Source organism: Lacerta agilis, chromosome 7 (genome assembly GCF_009819535.1).
Source record: "Lacerta agilis isolate rLacAgi1 chromosome 7, rLacAgi1.pri, whole genome shotgun sequence".
Taxonomy (NCBI): domain Eukaryota; kingdom Metazoa; phylum Chordata; class Lepidosauria; order Squamata; family Lacertidae; genus Lacerta; species Lacerta agilis.
Window position 1 is genome coordinate 74,377,537 of NC_046318.1, and position 17,740 is coordinate 74,395,276.

The following is a 17,740-nucleotide window of genomic DNA, read 5'->3' on the forward strand; positions in this document are numbered from 1 at the left end:
TTTGGACTCTACCCAAGGACCCAGAGACCTTAAAAGGGGGGAAGAGCTATCAGTTCCTAGTGTGCAATTAAATTGTGTAAAATTAATTTACATTTTGCAATAACATAGACGTGCCCAAACAGTATGTGGCTATGAAAGCCAATTCACATCCCAATGGTGCCAAGTGGATTTAATCCTTCTCCCACTGCCACCAAAACAGTATGATTCCCCCCCCCCCACCAAAAAAACCCCCAACAACTAGCCCGTGAGATATATTGAAAGTGGGTCATATGGCTCAACAGAATTCAAGGGAAAGCTTTGCCAACCATTTCAGTAGCACCCGAAGGAAATCTGTCCTGCTACCAGGAAACAACAGCCTATTGCTTTCAGCCACTTTCTGCCAACATATTTTAGGTTCCTCGGTTAAAAATGAAAAGAAGTTGCAACCGTCCTCCTACACCAGGGATGCGGAACCAGTAGCACCTCTAGGTGTTGCAGGACTCCAACTCCCATCATCCCCCAGCCAACATGGCCAATGGGCAGGGATGATGGGAGAAGGAGTCTAATAACAGGGGCTCCTTTCAGAGATCGCACAGAGGGGACTCAGGAGCCTCCACCCCACAGCCTTCCAAAGGCTGGCTTCTCTTTATTAAGGAGCCGATGCAAACAGGCCAACAACCCCATTCCACAGCGTTAACAGTGATTTAGCCATTAGATCCTTGGAGGGATGGGGGCAGGGGAGGTTGGGGAGGCCAGGACTGAAATAAGATTCCAGAAATACCAATGCAAACTAGGAGGTAAAGGAGGGGGAAACAGACAGCAGAGGGGAACTTTCCAGGCTCCGCATTTTAATCATGTAGCCGAGAGCCACTGGACTTCACCCAATTTGAAGCTGCAGGAGCTAAAAGCACGAGGAAGAAGACTTGGAGCCGGCTGGGGGGAGAGAAAACCATGCCAGAACAGAGAGGAAGGAAGATCTCCCTGAGTTTTAACCCTTGACCAAAAAAAAATATCAAACAAAATAAAAAAATAAATTTGCTGGTTCTACCAAGCGCGGAAGGAGTTAAGTGCTAAAGCACAGACACTTAATCAGCTCTCCCCCCCCCTCACTTCCCTTCACATGTGATTGGAGTGAAGCCGCCCTGAAGCAGCCCCAAGGGGCTTATAACAGCTCAGTTTCTCCGCCTTCGGTTTGAATCGAGTCACCCAGGCTGGGCCCAGCGGTGCAAGCCAACCGCTTACTCGTTGGCCGTCTGGGCCCCGGGACCCTTGCCGTCGCCGTCTTCGGCCGGCTGCAGGTGGCTGGACAGTTCTTGGAGGACAGCCACCCTCCCGATCTGGTCGTTCCTCCGCTTCTCCATGATGAGGTCCTCCAGGCTCTGGAATTCCAGCGTGTGGCTGCGCTTCTCGCCCAGCTGGATCTGCAAGCGGTAGGGTTGCTTGCCTATCCGCAGCTCGCCGCCGATTTTGAACTCGCGCTTGCCGTAGCGGCACCAGGCGGCAAAGCACTCCGAGTTCCTCCAGCTGAGGTCCCGGTCTTTGCAGCCCACCTGGTCAAGAGCGTTCCGCACCACCGTGGCCGGGCTCAGAGGCTTGTAGTGGTACAGCTGGTTGGCAATGCGCCCCCGCCGGCCCTGGCTGGCGTCGGTCAGAAAGCTGTTCACTACCTCCAATCGGTGCAGGTGCACGACTTGGAAATCCCCAACGTAGACCGCCCAGTGAGGGTACTGGGCCTGGCAGACAAACTCCACCACGTCCCCAGGCTTGCACCGGTTCAAAAGGTTTTCTGGGGTGTAGGTGGCCAGTTGGCCCCCTCCTCCTCCCTCCACCCCGTCGGGCATCGTCGCATCCCCAGAGAAGCTTTTCTGGTATATGCACTCATCGCGGTAATAGATGGAACATTCCACTTCGTGAAGCCGGGGGTCGTACGGCTGAGGCGCGGGGCGCTCTCCGCCGAGCTCGGGCGCCACAGAGTCATGCTGAGGCTCCACGTCATCGTCGTCGTTAGAAAATATGTAGGAGACCCCAATCCGGGGGCCCTCGTCCCTGTCCATGCCCGTCGGGTCTGTGGTGGGAACCTCCTTGTAGTTTAAGTGCGTCAGCTTCTCGACTTGGTTCCCCATGCCTGCTGAAGGGGGAAAAAAACCAAGAGAGGCATTAGTGCAGGCGGAATCCCCAAAAGAGACCCCCCCCCCCAAAAAGCTCGTCCCTCACTTCACAGGTTGCAGAACTGCATGGCCATTTATCACAATACTGCAACTCTTACGGCAAAAGTGGGGGGGATGTTTTCCAACCCGAGGGTTCTTTCTGGACAACATTTCAGGGGCCACATGCTAGCGATGAACAGGGCCACAGGCAGAAGAGAGCAGGGCAACAGGTACGAATTTTACCCTTATCCAATCAGCTAGTTTCTGCACTTGCTTCTTCATCCAACTGAGCAAGAGGCATTATCCAAGGAGACATTCCAGCTAGGAAAAACCAGCGGCGGAGCTTCATGTTCTGGCACCGGGTGTGTGTGTGTGTGTGTGGAAAGCAGGTGGGGGTGGGGCTGGCGCACATACCTGGGGCATGACGCGCTGCCCGCAGGGGCATGATGCGTGTCCTGGGGGCGTGGCATGCTGCCTGCAGTGGCGTGGCACCCAGTGTGGGTGGGGGGTACCCACGATGGCACCCCACCGGGATTGCACTGTTGGGGGTGGTGTGCTCCCCCCGCACTCCTCTTACTCCGCCAGTGGACAAAACCACCCCATAAGGACATGAAGCTGGGCTGGTGCTCTGGAGAGAGCCCTGAGGGCCAGGTTGAAAGACATGCAGGGCCAAATTCAGCCACCAAGCCTGAGCTCTCTCTCTCTCCCCCCCCCCATGTTACAACCTCCCCAGTGTCTCTAGTTCAGGCATGGGGGAACCTGTTACCCTCCAGTTGATGCTAGACTAGGGTTCGCAGCATCCCTGACCATTGGGCCTGCTGGCCGGGGCAAGTTTTAGTCCAGCAAAATCAGCTCGACAGCCGGAACTTAACCACCCCTAATCTAGCAATCATACACATGTACAAAAGACAATTTTGTGTAACTTGACCCCCAATTTCCACCCCACCTTAATGAAAAGGAGCCCCTGGGAGCTGCAGCCTTGGATATCTAAATCCACAATCTGTTTCTGCCCTCCCTACACTGCTTAGTGACCACTCTCACGTCCAACCTATACCGAACTGGACCATTTAAACCCAGGGCACCTCTACCCTGACAAACAGCAGCTTTGTAGGGCCTAAAGCCAAGGATCTTTCGCAGCTCTGCTACTTGAGATTTCTTAAGCCGAAATGCCAGAGATTGCACTGGAGATCTTAGACATGCAAAGCATTTGCTATAACACTTGTGTGTAGGTGGCTGAGCACCTCCCCTAACCCCTTGATCTGGAAATGTACCTGCAGAACAGGATAAAAGCTCCCCATACTGCACAGGCAAGTCTAAAGAGAATGGGGAGGGGAAAACAAAAGAGCAAACTAGTGACAAGAGGAAGGAATATTTTTGGTTATGCACAGAACAGAGTTGTTGAAGAAAGATATTTCAGGCTTGAACTAGGCAGGATGTTAAATATGTCTTTGTGCTGAAACGGCTGTTTTATAAAAATGCAACAAGCATGAGTTGTGCAGGGTGGGGGGTGGGGAGGAGAGGCTGGGGGTGGATTCCCCTCCCCAGCAAACACCAATGCTAGAAAAGGGATTTTGCTAAAGACCTCAGCAGGAGAGGAGAGGGTCGCATTCCCCCATCTGTTTGCCCCATAATTATCTCACACACACACACACACCTCGGCATTTCAATGCCTCATCTAGGCTCCCTAAGACCACATTAAGAAGACATGGTGCAAAGGATAAAATGAGCAGCCAAGAGGGGTTGCTACAGAAAACATGGGGGTGTGTAGGATGAGATGCAAATCGGTTTGGAAACTATAGGGTGTGTGTGTGTGTGTGTGTGTGTGTGTGTGTGTGCAGTTTCATCCAGTTCCAACTGTAGCAGGAAACAGACTTAAGGAAGTATCACATGGTATGAAGGATGCTGGGAAAGGAAGCTCAGGTAACAAGAAGTTTCCCCACCTGTTAGAAGAGAAGGGAGTTGCAATGCAACAGAGAGACATGTGATGAACCTACGATGACAGGAAGAAGAAGAAGAAGAAGAAGAAGAAGAAGAAGAAGAAGAAGAAGAAGAAGAGGAGGAGGAGGAGTTTGGATTTGATATCCTGCTTTATCACTACCTGGAGGAGTCTCAAAGCGGCTAACATTCTCCTTCCCCTTCCTCCCCCACAACAAACACTCTGTGAGGTGAGTGGGGCTGAGAGACTTCAAAGAAGTGTGACTAGCCCAAGGTCACCCAGCAGCTGCATGTGGAGGAGCGGAGACGCGAATCCGGTTCACCAGATTATGAGTCTACTGCTCTTAACCACTACACCACACTGGCTCTCTAGGAAGGACTAGACATCGCACAACAGGTGAGAGCCTGAAAGTGTACCACTCTGCTACCTGCCTAGGGTTGCTGCCTTGGCTGAAGAGCACACAAAGCAAGTACTTAACACAATGCAGAAGGTTTGTTGGGAGGCCAAATTAAACCCAGCCGCTTTGACAAGGGATGGCTCCCATTTATCAGCTATGCAAACAGAAGTGATGCTGATGTCAGACCGCCAGCTGCTTGCTTATGGAGAAGCTATGGGCAGCTGAAGTCTTGGCACTGCATCCTGTGATTCAGTTATTTGACAGTGTCCCTGCACAGATTTTCCTCCTTATATGTGACTGATGCACACATGCAACACTCTGCAGGTTTTGTTGGAGCTGATTAATGTCAATTTTGTGTAAAACCATTCAAATGTGGTAAAAGAAACGAAAAGCCAACCGCTGCCATGATTATTCTCCCTTCCACCTACCACCCCCCCCCCCAAATCATTTGCCACTCTTTGGAAAGGATGAAAGCTGAGAGGATGCTTGTCTCAATTTCATTGTTGCTAAATGAGATAATATCAGCATGCCATGTTACTTTACAGCCGTGTTTCCAAAACTTGGGTCTCTAGCAATTTTCGAGCAACTCCCACCATTTCTAACTAGCAAGGGATGATGGGAATTGTAGTCCCAAAACACCTGAAGACCCGGGATTGGGAAACACAGCTTTATAGCAAAGTTGGCAAAGTTGTGGCCCTCTGGATGCTGCTGGACTCCAATTACCATCAGTCCCAGTGATCAAGGGTGATGGGAGCTGCAGTCCAGGAATGTCCAGAGGGCCACAGTATACCTATGCCTATAGAACAGGGTTTCACAAACTTGGGTCTCTCCAGTGGTTTTTGTACTACAGATCCCATCAATGCTGACCACTGGTCCTGCTAGCTAGGGGTGATGGGAGTTGTAGTCTAAAACCAGCTGGACGCCCAAGTTTGGTAAACCCTGCTATAGAGTAACAGGAGCAAAGCGACAGGCTCCTTAATCTTAACAAGCAGCCTACATCTGAAGCTATCGGAGTAAGGAGAGGAACCAGAAAGGACAAGGGCTGCTAGCCATAAACCTGAGCATTTTATTTAAAGAACCTGGGAGTCAAAGCAAAACCCGCAACAACAGAGTCGCCAAAACAAAACAACCCTTTGTTCCTACTTCCCATAGCACCACCAGAAGAGGAGCTCTGGAACAGTTCCACAAAGCAAAAAGGTTCTACTGCATTACAAAGCTAGCCTTGCAGTCACACCAACATCTACTCTGTGGTGGCTCTGATGAAGGAAGTCAGTTGTCCTTTTTTTTTTTTGGCCCTGTGGCAAGCATCAATAGCCAGTGTTAGAAAGTCAGATAGCTAGGCGCCAAATGGCTCCTTAAATCAGGGTTGCCAGTCACCAAAATGGAACGCCTAGTTGGCATTTTGGGGGAAAGACTGCTCTAATTTTTCAAATGAAGCACTGGCTGTGATTGATGCTCAATTAAATATCTGGCTAGTTCAGATGACAACGTTGAACTTCAAGAAAAAAAGTCACTTGATCCAGGGACAGTCCATATATATATTGGCCTATTCCGGCCTCTTTTTCTTAATGGTGACAAGGACCATCCATAACATAGGAATATCCTTCACAAGTGTGAGCAGGGCAGTTGGGTGGGATAAGTGAAGACAACAGTTAATTAGAATGTTGTTCACTGCTCAGGCTGCACATTAAAAGCATTTTGGTTCCTGAAATTCATTCCGATAGCGGAGATAAAATAGAACTGATTGAATTCCACAAGATGTGTTGCTCGTGTGTGAAAACAACCCAGACCCAAGGATCCCCAGACATGCACCTCCAGATGGTGGAGATGCCAGGTGCCATCCTGGCACCCAGCCATCTTCACTTGGTCACAAGTGGCCAATAGAAGTTAGGTACAAAATGTGCCTGGCTTATTTCAAAGACAGATCAATACCATGCTCTGGCAAGGCCTCAGAAACCCAGGGGGATCATAGAACACAGCAAGGCTAGAGGTTAGAGATGATGATCAGCTCTCCACACAGTCAGAGGCAAGCCAGGGTAAGTTTCAGGCTCCAGCCCCAGGCACACTTAACTTGCGAGCAAAATCTCACTTTGACTCTTGCTGCACAGAGTTCCGATGTCTGCATCATTCCATCTACTGACTCCTGCGAGAAGGCCAAGCAGAGCTGAAGGGACCCAAGATGCAAACGCTGCTCTTGCATCAGAAGGATCCTACTGTATCAGGCGGAGGGCCTATCTGCCTGCTTCATCACCCCACTTCTGACAGCGGCTAGACAGAGGAAGGGTGACTGCTCAGTGGAAAAGCACCTCAGGTCTCATGATGATCAGTCCCTGGTATCTCCAGGAAGGGTGGCAATGTCACTGTAAATGATACTGACCTAGATCAGTGTTTTTCAACCACTGTTCCGCGGCACACTAGTGTGCCGCGAGATGTTGCCTGCTGTGCCGTGGGAAAAATTGAAAAATTCAAGATAATTACTTTATATATAGTCAATATAGGCACAGAGTTAATTTTTTTAACATTTTCTAATGGTGGTGTGCCTCGTGATTTTTTTCATGAAACAAGTGTGCCTTTGCCCAAAAAAGGTTGAAAAACACTGACCTAGATGACCAAACCATCCCAGGCAACTTCCTATGTCTCTGAAGAGCAGATAAGGACATGAAAAAATAAGCAGCAGTAGAAATGGCAATTAAATGCCAGTATTAAAATTCTGCATTTCAATCACTCTTCCCGAGTCTCCAAAGCACTTCCCATACACCAGTGGGTTCCCAGCTGGGAGTTTGCATAACCCACGGGGGGGCGGGGCTACTGTGGTACTATTCACATAACGAAACTACCCAAGAAATATATATAAAAGTTCAAAAACAGGGGGTCCATGGCTTGGCTTTTGAAAAACGGGGTCCAGGGACTTAGCTAATTAGGAACCACCGGCACAGACCATCATCATCTAATCAGTTCATCCGACAACCCTCTCCATATTGCCGATGAGAGGCTGAGGTTGGAACAGCCCCTTGTCAAAGGCCACCAGCCTACACTCTTATTGAGAGAATGAAGTCCAATTTCATTCAGTAAGACTTCATTCCAAACATTTAGGACTCTTAAGGGGCAAGACACACATTCTCCTATCAGCGTTTTTCTTCTTCTTCTATATACAGTATATAAAATGCAAACGGGACTCTTACAGCGTTACTGAAGCGCTTCTTCCCGAATTGATTTGGAAAGCACCCGAAGGATAACCAAAGCCTTAAAATGCCACTCCACGTCTGGGCTAACTTTGCCCACGAGGCTGTTGGGTTTAAAGGGCGTGTTTGCTAGAGAACACGCTGAAAGCCCAGCCCAGTAACCGGCCACCTTCGTTTATTTATTGATTCGCGGGGAGTTTTCCCAACGGGATCTTTTTCTCGGCGAGCTGCTGTCCCCCTCGCGCTCCTCCATCACATTCTTCCTCCAGCGATCAAAGTTTTTTGGGGGATGGGGTGGGGGGAGGAGGGGCGGGGCGGGTTGCCGGCGGCCACCAGGTTGCCCAGCTACAGCCCGAGAGAGACGCGAGCAGCCAGCAGCAGCCAGCGAGAGCCACTCACCTCTCCCGCCGCCTTCTCTGCACAAACAAGCCGGAGATCAGCCCAGGTGTGCCTGGCTGCCGTCACCTGATCCACTCCCCATACCTTCCCCCGCTCCTCCTATTCCTCCTCCTCCTCCGTCCGGAGTGCGGCTGCTGGTGGTGGCGACGGCGCTGGAAACTTACCAAGCGACGGCGCTGCTGCGAGGTTCCTGGGAAGCCGGTTAGTCCGCCTTGTCCCTGAAGGCTGGAGGGATTTTATTCGTGTCACCCCCCCCCCTTGGGGGGAGCAACAGCCAACAGAGAGTTGTGGCTTCCCCCCTCCAGCTCAGGCCGGCCGCAGGTGGCTCATGGTCACCGCGCTGTGCGCTCCGGCTGTGCGCCGCGCGCCCGCCTCGCCAGCCGGCCTGAGCAACAAGCGGGAGCCGGAGCGGGTGGCTGGAGAGAGCGAGGCGGGCGCTGGAGTCCCCGGCGAGCGCTCAGCCCCCAGCATTTAAAGGCACGGCTCTCACAGGAGGGAGGCGGGTGCGCGCTTTCCCGCCCGCTCGCTTTTTGTTCCCCAAACGCACCAAAGTCGCGCGTCTTTGGTGGCGCTTCGCCGCTTCCTCCTTCGTGCGCCCTGCTCGGTGCGCGCAGCGCCGATCGCAGCCAGTGGAGGGAGCTTTGGTTTGGGGGCGGGCAAAGATGGGGGGGGGAGAGAGGAGGAGGAGTTAAAGCAGCCGTTGGTGTGCGTATCTCTGTGCGTTGTTTTAATTTTTTTTTCATGGGGATGTGCTGCTCAGAGGGAAAAAAAAAAACCGAGCCGTATGCAGTCAGAATCGGAAAGTACCGAGTTGGTGCGGAGGTTGCCAACTTTAAAAAACAAAAGCCCAGCCGCGCCGCCTGTGCCTTTAACGGGAAATTGAGCGGAGGGTAGAGGCAGACTGCTTTGTAAGCACATGAGAAGCTGGATCAGGCCATTACATAGTTAACTCCTAGGGGGCTGAGGTCCCTGCGTTCCCCCCATTAAAATATTTGAGGGGACCAGGTTCCCCAAAGTTGACGGGCATTGCCATTTAAATGGTATGTGTGCACCGGGTCTTGTGATTGATTATGCAGGACGGGGCTTACCTGTCCCCCCCCCAATGTTTTATTCAAGTTGGCACCCTTACCAATGGCCCATTTAGTTAAGCACCCTGTTTTCCTAGATGTCCGTGGGAAAACCAGTAGGCAGGATTCGAGCACAGCAGCACTCTCCCCTCCTGTGGTTTTCAGCAACTGCTATCCAGAAGCATTGCTGCTTCCAACTGTGGAGGCAGGGCAGAGCCATCGTGGCCTCGATGAATCCTTTCCTCCACGAATGACTTTTCTCCTTAAAAGCTTAACCAGCTCTCTTCATCTGTAAAGTTGTTAAAAGCCAAGCCCCAGCCTAGGCTGGATTTCTCCCCACCCCAATCAAGTGGCAATGCTAATTGCCATTTCCCCACCCACCCCAATCAGCTGATGTAAAACATCGATAAGATGCTCCAAAATTAGCAAGCCATGATGTTTATATCTCCATACCGTAAAAAGTATGTGATTCATAAGCACCAAGCTGTTTTTTTAAGGCACAGGAGGAGCCCAAGCTAGGGGTGTGTTTGTTTTTAAACGACAACACTCGCAGCTATGAGCAGGCCATAGCTCAGTAGTGCTTAGAATTCGGGGGGGGGGGAGACATCTGCCCAAGACCCTGGAGAGCTGCTGCCAGTCAGAGTCAATGATATTGGGCTCGGTGAACTGACCACTGTTTCCTGTGACTGGTGTAAGTGACACAGAAAGCATAATTTTAAGCTAGCAGTTCTCAAACTTTTTGTGTGTGCAGACCACTTGACAATTGCTGGGGGTGGGGTCTTGCTTTTCCTTTGGCACCTGTATCTTCATCGAAACCGGTGCTGTATTATGAGTGATATTCGCAGGCCTTAGGCCAGGATCCTGGGAAGGCCTCCTTTATCAGGTACCATTGGGGTGGTGGAGGAAGGATAGTTATATTGATTGATTGAGGGTGGCAGCATGAGAACGGGCCTTTTCTGTGGTGGCTCCCTGCTTGTCTCCCCTGGCAGACTCTCCTGGCGCCTTCCTTGCATATCTTGATGTGCCAGGCAAATACCTGTTCTCCAAGGCCTTTGGCTAATTAAGCAATCTATAGCCTTTTAATCATTGCACGGCAGGGGGGGGGAAGGTGTTAACTGTTTTTGTTTGTCACTATGGAATGGGTTTTTATCTTTTTATATTGTAAACCATCCTGTCATCCTTGGATGAAGGGAAGTATAAATTTAATAAATAATGATGATGATGAAAATTGCTGACCTGTGTTCAGGAGGGCATTGCTAGCCAGTTCGATAATCCATTCCTGGTGAAAACAACCTGGTTCTCCATCTTTACCAAAAAAAAAAAAAAAAAACCAATTAGCAGCAGGGCCAAGTTACAAGAAAGATCAATCAAAGAAGCGTTTCAGTTTAAAGCGTCATAAATTGAAACAGGGAAAACAGGTAGAGAAAAACCAGGACTCCACGTCGCCATCTGGTGGCACAATGTTATATCACACATACAACGCATATAAATTGCTTTTTCTTTACCGGTCTAGCTGAGTCCCAGGAAGAACTTTCTGACGGTAAGAGCTCTTCGACAGTGGAACAGTCCCCTACGAGAGGTTGTGGACTCTCCGTCCTTGGTGGGTTTTAAGAAGAGATTGGATGGCCATCTGCCATGGATGCTTTTGCTGAGATTCCTGCATTGCAGGAGGGGGTTGGACTAGAGGACCCTTGGGTGGCCCTTCCAACTCTATGATTCTATGATTCTTTAACAGTTCTGCAAGCTTTCCGCCGACCACCGGAATGGAGCTAACAGGCCGCAGCTTGAGAACTTCTGCATAAGCTATAAATGTTCCAGGCATATATATTTTTTGGACGGCATTGTCTGCTGTCAAGTGGTGTGTGGGCAGTGCTTAATTTCTAAAAAAGAGAGATGCCGGCGTTCAGGCCTATAAGGGAGCTCTGCCATCTGCCTTGGAAGCTCTGTACTTCCAGACAAGCAGGGATGCATAGTATTTCCTTGCTTGGTGATGAAGGAAAGGCAAGCTGCACGTGCTCATTGTTGTCGTTCAGTCGTGTCCGACTCTTCGTGACCCCATGGACCAGAGCACGCCAGGCACCCCTATCCTCCACTGCCTCCCACAGTTTGGCCAAACTCATGCCAGTCGCTTCGAGAACACTGCCCAACCATCTCATCCTCTGTCGCCCCCTTCTCCTTCTGCCCTAGGTAATCTTAAACACTATCAGGGTACACCTGAAACTGTGGCTCTGGAGTTGGCACTGAACACCAGGGGGAGGGCTATAGCTCAGTGCCACAGCATCTGCTTTGCATGCAGAATGCCCCAGTGTCACTTCCTGGCATTTCCAGTTAGGGCTGTGAATGTACCGAGCCTGGAATCCTGGAAAACCTTTGTCAGTCAGCATAGACAATACCGGGCTCAATGGAGTAATGGTCAGACAGCGATATTTTTACACAATTATCACCTTCCTCGTTGTCTTAGAATGGCAATGGCACACACCTGAGAGGTGCCAGAACTTCCAACTGAAAAAAAAAAGCCTTGGGTCAGACTCCATGTAAGGCAGCTTCCTATTCTACTATCATAGGCGTAGGGGGAGCGGGTGGCGCTGTGGTCTAAACCACCCAGCCTCTTGGGCTTGCTGATCGGTTCGAGATCAGCGGTTCGAATCCCCACGTGTTGAGCTCCCGTTGCTCTGTCCCAGCTGCTGCCAACCTAGCAGTTCGAAAGCACGCCAATGCAAGTAGATAAATAGGTACCGCTGCGGCGGGAAGGTAAACGGTGTTTCCGTGCGCTCTGGTTTCCGTCACGGTGCCTCGTTGCTCCAGAAGCAGTTTAGTCATGCTGGCCACATGACCCGGAAAGCTGTCTGTGGACAAACACCGGCTCCCTCGGCCTGAAAGCGAGATGAGTGCCGCAACCCCCGAGTGGCCTTTGACTGGACTTAACCGTCCAGGGGTCCTTTACCTTTTTGACCTATCATAGGCGAACCAGTTCTTGGGGATTTGTTCAGCCTTTCACCTTTTTAAGTCTTAACAGATGGGATATTTGAAATGTGACCTGCTATTTATTTATCATGCATTTATTTATTTTTTATACACCGCATCACAACGCAAAGTAACCAAAGTGTCACAATAGAGTAAGATAAAAAAAATATGAAATATTACAAACTCGGTACAATTAAAAACAAGTGTGCAATTATTATTCCACGAAATGGCTGGGGCAGACCTCGGGGAAAGCCTTCTTAAACATTAAAAATGTATTCAGTGCTTGCCTAAATGACAACATGATACATGCTTGTCAGATTTCTAACCACACTACACCAGGGGTAGGCAACCTAAGTCCCGGGGGCCGGATCTGGACCAATCGCCTTCTAAATCTGGCCCGCAGAAGGTCCGGGAATCAGCGTGTTTTTACATGAGTAGAATGTGTGCTTTTATTTAAAATGCATCTCTGGGTTATTTGTGGGGCCTGCCTGGTGTTTTTACATGAGTAGAATGTGTGCTTTTATTTTAAATGCATCTCTGGGTTATTTGTGGGGCCTAGGAATTCATTCATCCCCCCCCAAAAAAATATAGTCCAGCCCACCACATGTTCTGAGGGATGGTGGACTGGCCCACAGCTGAAAAAGGTTGTGGACCCCTGCACTACACTATGCGGGTTCTTTGGCATAGAGGTGGTAAGCTGATGCTACCATGCGTCGTAGGCATTCTGTAGACTCCAAATCAGTGAATTGTAGAGTTGGAAGGGACCCCAAGGGTCATCTAGTCCAACCCCCCTGAAATGCTGGAAGCACAGCTAACGTGCCCCTGACATGTGGTCATCCAGCCTCTGCTTAAAAACCTCCAGTGAAGGAGAATTCATCACCTCTCCCTCCCTCTCTTTTTGCCGTATTTCCCCCATTCCTAATAATAATAATAATAATAATAATAATAATAATAAAAAATAATTTATTATTTATACCCCGCCCATCTGGCCGGGTCTCCCCAGCCACTCTGGGCCCACTCTTTTCTCCTGGTTAGCTTCTTGGTCAGGAGTTCATATACAGAGTGTGAAAGGGGTTAGGTTAAGGTGAGGAGGTGGGATCAGCTAGGAAGCAGGTGTAGTGGGCTTGGGAATGAGGAGAGGACATGGTAGCATTGAGGCTGTTACTATTTACTGGATTCCAGTCCAACACTCGACACTTTCAAAAATGTGTGGGATGTCCACATAGGGGATAGCTTGGGAAAGGGTAGAAATGGGGAAGAGGACAATATTTGTTTGCAATAAAATGTTAATAAAACAACAACAACAAAAACGATGATTTTGCAAGATATTTCTGTTAGGGCTAAGTTTTGATGGCCAGAGTCGAGCATTAACTGGAAATTAGTTTTAATATCTGTTTTATAATTTATAGTAAGTGTCCTTTTTAAATAAAAATAAAATTCTCCACCAAGCCATGGCCATCATTCTCCCACATAAAATAAATGAAGAAAACAGTACAAAAACAGCACCTCTTATTTGATTCCAGTATGTAATAAAGGCCGATTGCTTTGCCAGCACAATAATAAACCGCAACACTCAGTATTGGTCAGAAAGGGACAGAATATGGTCACCCGGTTTGTGAATCCGAGATGTCATATCTGGGTAGCTAATGCTGGTGTGTGTGTGTGTGTGTGTGTAATTCTGATGATGCAATAACTCCCCATCCAGCAACCAGGGAGAATCGCCCCCCCCCTCAAAAGAGGTTGTCCATTGTGTCTCTGTGTGAGTTGCTGCTGTGATCTAATTCTGCCTCGGGTGGCAAAATGCGATGCGCTGCCCTTGTGTGTTGGGCATTCCCATTTGCTACAACTTGCTGGAGAACAATTTCACAGTGCATTTCAGATGTAGCAGGCATTATAAGAAGACCTACTGTCCTGTTGATTTTGTCTTAACTTTGTTGAAAGTGAGATGAAGAAGAGATTAGTCTCTGTCTTACTAATGGCTGCAAAAAATCGTTTGGGTAAGAAAATGGAAAGACCAGAATGTACCAACTGTTTGGGAATGTCTAATGAATTGTGTCGGAAGTGGTAGCGCAGGATAAATTGATAGGTGCTATTGGGAAAAGAGGTGTAAAATGGAATATTATGTATGCAGAGAGATGGAGTTGTTTTGTGCATTACTGGAATGAGCTATATGGTAGGATATTTGTTTATGTAGTTTATCCCATTTTCTGTTTATAAATGTATCACTAGACTTTGTTTAAATAAAACATTTTTTATTTTTAAAAAAAGAACCACCAGCATAGTCTCAGCCAGCAAGCTTACAATCTAACAAACCTAATATGAATTGGAAAAGGGATGTGAGCATATGAGATGGTCGTAAGAGAGATAGTTCTTGAAGTTAGGGTCCTCTTTCTTCTTCTTCTTTGGCTATCACTCATAACCGAGTAAGATTGTCTTCCATGAACACAGTTTTAACAGCGAGTCTGTAGGTGACTGTGGAGGCTTCTTGTGTTGACCACCAGCATTACGCTTTCCATTTTTAAGTTTGAAATAGAGTAGTTGCTTTGGAAGACATTAAACAGGCATCCACACAACATGACCAGTCCAACGAACTTGGTGTTGAAGAATCATTGCTTTGACACTGGTTAGGGTCCTAGTGGCAGCTAGCCCCCAATCGGTCAATGAGTTGGTCGGCCTAGCATACCCCATGCATGGAGACTGTTGCTTTCTGAAAGGGACCTGATACATGGCACGAGCAACACAGGTCTGCTGTTGAAAATGGGAGTCACTTCGCGATCATGTCCAAAGGCACATGAGGTCACCACCTTCCTGAAGCTATTCAGGTCTCCATCCAGTCAGTTGTCTGTATGGGAGACTTCCCGGAAACCACATTCGTGCATACTTGGATACATCTATGAAGTCATGGAGATAGTGTTGAGGTCTGTGAGAAACTGCAGCTTTGAAGTGGACAATTAGTGGGTTGGCAAGAAGCCAAGTAAAATGAGGGTATATGTGAAAATCTGCCTGGAGACAGGGAAGCATAGTAACAGGCTATTGATTGGCTGAAAGTTCCCTCATAAGCAGCATGATAAAGCAGTTCTTTGTTGGAGTAAGTAGGAGTTAGTTGGAGTTTGTTTGATGAGAGTTCTGAGAGTCTGTCTATATAGTAACTTGTACAAAGCTGGTATCTGAAGAAGTGTGCATGCACACGAAAGCTCATACCAAGAACAAACTCAGTTGGTCTCTAAGGTGCTACTGGAAAGAATTTTCTATTTTGTTTGTACAAAGCTGTATATAATAAAAGCTACTACAAAGCAAGTTACTGTTCAGTGAGTTCTGTTCCTGAGTCGTTGTCCTGGACTATACCACCACACAGTGCACATAAGATTGTGCTGAGCTGCCAAATTCTCTGCTACATCAGCAGAGAGTGGCTAGAGAATAGTTTTTCTCCTTCATTCATGACACTTTAACTGATGGGCATCCAATCGTGGAAAATTTAGGACAGATAAAAGGACTCTCCCAAAAAGACCAGAAGCATTTCTTTGGGGGATAACTGGGACAGATGTATAAAAAAAAACCAAAGGAATTTATTCTTATACTGTACTGCATGCGACAACCACAGTGAGATTATTATATGTTCCAAAATGGTGGGATGAGGCAGTACCTACTAGAAAAGATGGGCCATTGAAACTGATGGGATATGCTGAATTAGCAAGAGGTGGGGAGCAAGATGAGACAGTTTTCAAGGAGGATTGGAATATGTTTGCTTTTTTCCTGTAATTAATGTCAGTCGTCAACAGGTTTACCACACCTATCAGCCAATCACCCATTCCCACCACCCTTCTGAGTAATACAGGGATATCCCCACCCTCTCACTATATATAGGGGTCTGGTGACTTCTGTTTCAGTGTATCTGAAGAAGTGTGCATGCACACGAAAGCTCATACCAAGAACAAACTTAGTTGGTCTCTAACGTGCTACTGGACAATTTTTAATATATATATATATATATATATATCTACTGCGTCAGACCAACACGGCTACCTACCTGAATCTAGGACTAGATGGGCCATTGGTCTCATCCACCAGGCTTCACCTTCTTATGTACTTATGGTGGAAGAAAGTAGAGATAGAAATTTAATAAGAGCAGCTGTTCTCTTTCCATAGCCTGGTGAAGCACAACTTTGTACAAATACCTGGCCTCCCGTCCACAGCAGCCGATGATATGAAGCAGGAGCAGGGAGATGTGTTGCCATGAGGACACTGGAACATCTGGGCCATGGCTCTATCTGAGCACTTGACCCAACGCCAGAGGCTAATTAAGGAAGTGACACAACAACACCACTTCAATGTTACATGGTTTCCCCCTTCATAAGCTTTAATAGCGTGAATAGTTTGTTTTACGGACACCTCCCCAATGCATTTTTCACCGAGGTGCAGTTATTTGGTCAGTGAATAATTTTCTATCTTTTTTTTTATTCAACACCCAGACTTGAGAGCTCTTCAAAGTGTTCCGTTTCCTCAAGTGTGTAAGAATAAATATGCATTGAGTTTGCGTCCTCTGTGTTGCAGAAAGTGCTCTATGTGGTTGATCGGCTATTTTTTAACAGAAGATTTATTCTCTCTGTATTGTTAAATATTACATTTCATTTGTTTATTTAAATAAAAGGATACACACACACACAAACACACACACCACAAAATGGGGCTGCCATGTTGCTTAGACTGAGCCTCCCCGGTCATGGAAACAGCTGCCTTGCTGCCTAACAGTGTCTAGGTCTACTCAGAAGTAAGCCCTAATAAATTCTATGGGACACGCAGCCTATGTCAGTAGTGGACATGATGCCAATTGTGTGAAGGCAATTAATGTACGCTTAATTTTTTAAAAATGTAAATAGCAGTCAGGGGAGGGGCATTCTGTATCAGGATTGCAGGGGTTGGTGTTGCATACACACCAAGAGTCCTGGGAGCTGTAGTTTGTTAAGGGTGCTGGAAATTGTAGCTTTGTGTGTGGGGGGTGTAAACTACAGTTCCCAGGATTCCTTGGTGAAAGTAATGGGCTTTAATTGTGTGGTGTGTTTACCACCAGGAAGAAGAGTTTAATTGTTTCCCCTCCTGCCGGAATTGTGACAAACACTCCCTGCCCCACCCCAAACTGCTATTTGCCTAAGGAGAGAAACATTCACTTGTGGCAATGGAGGTTTCTCTTACAGTGCAAATAGCTTTGTTGGGGGAGGAGGTCACTGGGACCACTGAGGAAAGGGTTGAACTCTTCCTTCCCAGGGTCCCAGTCCTGCTAATGCTTTCCCTTACACTATGATGATTCATGGCATTCATGCAAGGAACTTCATATCTGGTTGGGCCTGGAATAAGAAGAAGAAGAAGAAGAGGAGGAGTAGTAGTAGTAGTTTGGATTTGATATCCTGCTTTATCACTACCAGAAGGAGTCTCAAAGCAGCTAACATTCTCCTTTCCCTTCCTCCCCCACAACAAACACTCTGTGAGGTGAGTGGGGCTGAGAGACTTCAGAGAAGTGTGACTAGCCCAGGGTCACCCAGCAGCTGCATGTGGAGGAGTGGAGACACGAACCCGGTTCCCCAGATTACGAGTCTACCACTCTTAACCACTACACCACACTGGCTCTCAGGATACTCATATATCTGTGTGCAACGGGCATTGACTCCCACATG

The 17,740-nt window shown here is 48.1% G+C and overlaps 1 protein-coding gene across 5 annotated transcripts; it reads right to left on the bottom strand.

Annotated features, from left to right (window-relative positions):
- Positions 1-216: 216 nt before the first annotated feature.
- On the bottom strand, positions 217-8,668 carry LRATD2 (LRAT domain containing 2). 5 transcript variants are annotated; one of them, XM_033155851.1, is made up of 2 exons: positions 8,205-8,668; positions 217-2,104 (listed from the first exon to the last, which is right to left on the bottom strand). In XM_033155851.1, the coding sequence occupies exon 2, from the start codon at positions 2,100-2,102 to the stop codon at positions 1,218-1,220; it is 885 nt and encodes a 294-aa protein (XP_033011742.1). In that variant the 5' UTR covers positions 2,103-2,104; positions 8,205-8,668; the 3' UTR covers positions 217-1,217. The 5 variants fall into 5 exon arrangements, with proteins under 5 accessions (XP_033011742.1, XP_033011740.1, XP_033011741.1 ...); XM_033155849.1 differs by having other exon boundaries at positions 217-2,107; positions 8,205-8,667; XM_033155850.1 differs by lacking the exon at positions 8,205-8,668 and adding an exon at positions 8,041-8,192 and having other exon boundaries at positions 217-2,107.
- Between the last annotated feature and the right edge of the window lie 9,072 nt (positions 8,669-17,740).

Bases quoted from the DNA above. Each gene is read 5' to 3' on its own strand.
- LRATD2 (XM_033155851.1), bottom strand. From the start codon at position 2,102: ATGGGGAACCAAGTCGAGAAGCTGACGCACTTAAACTACAAGGAGGTT.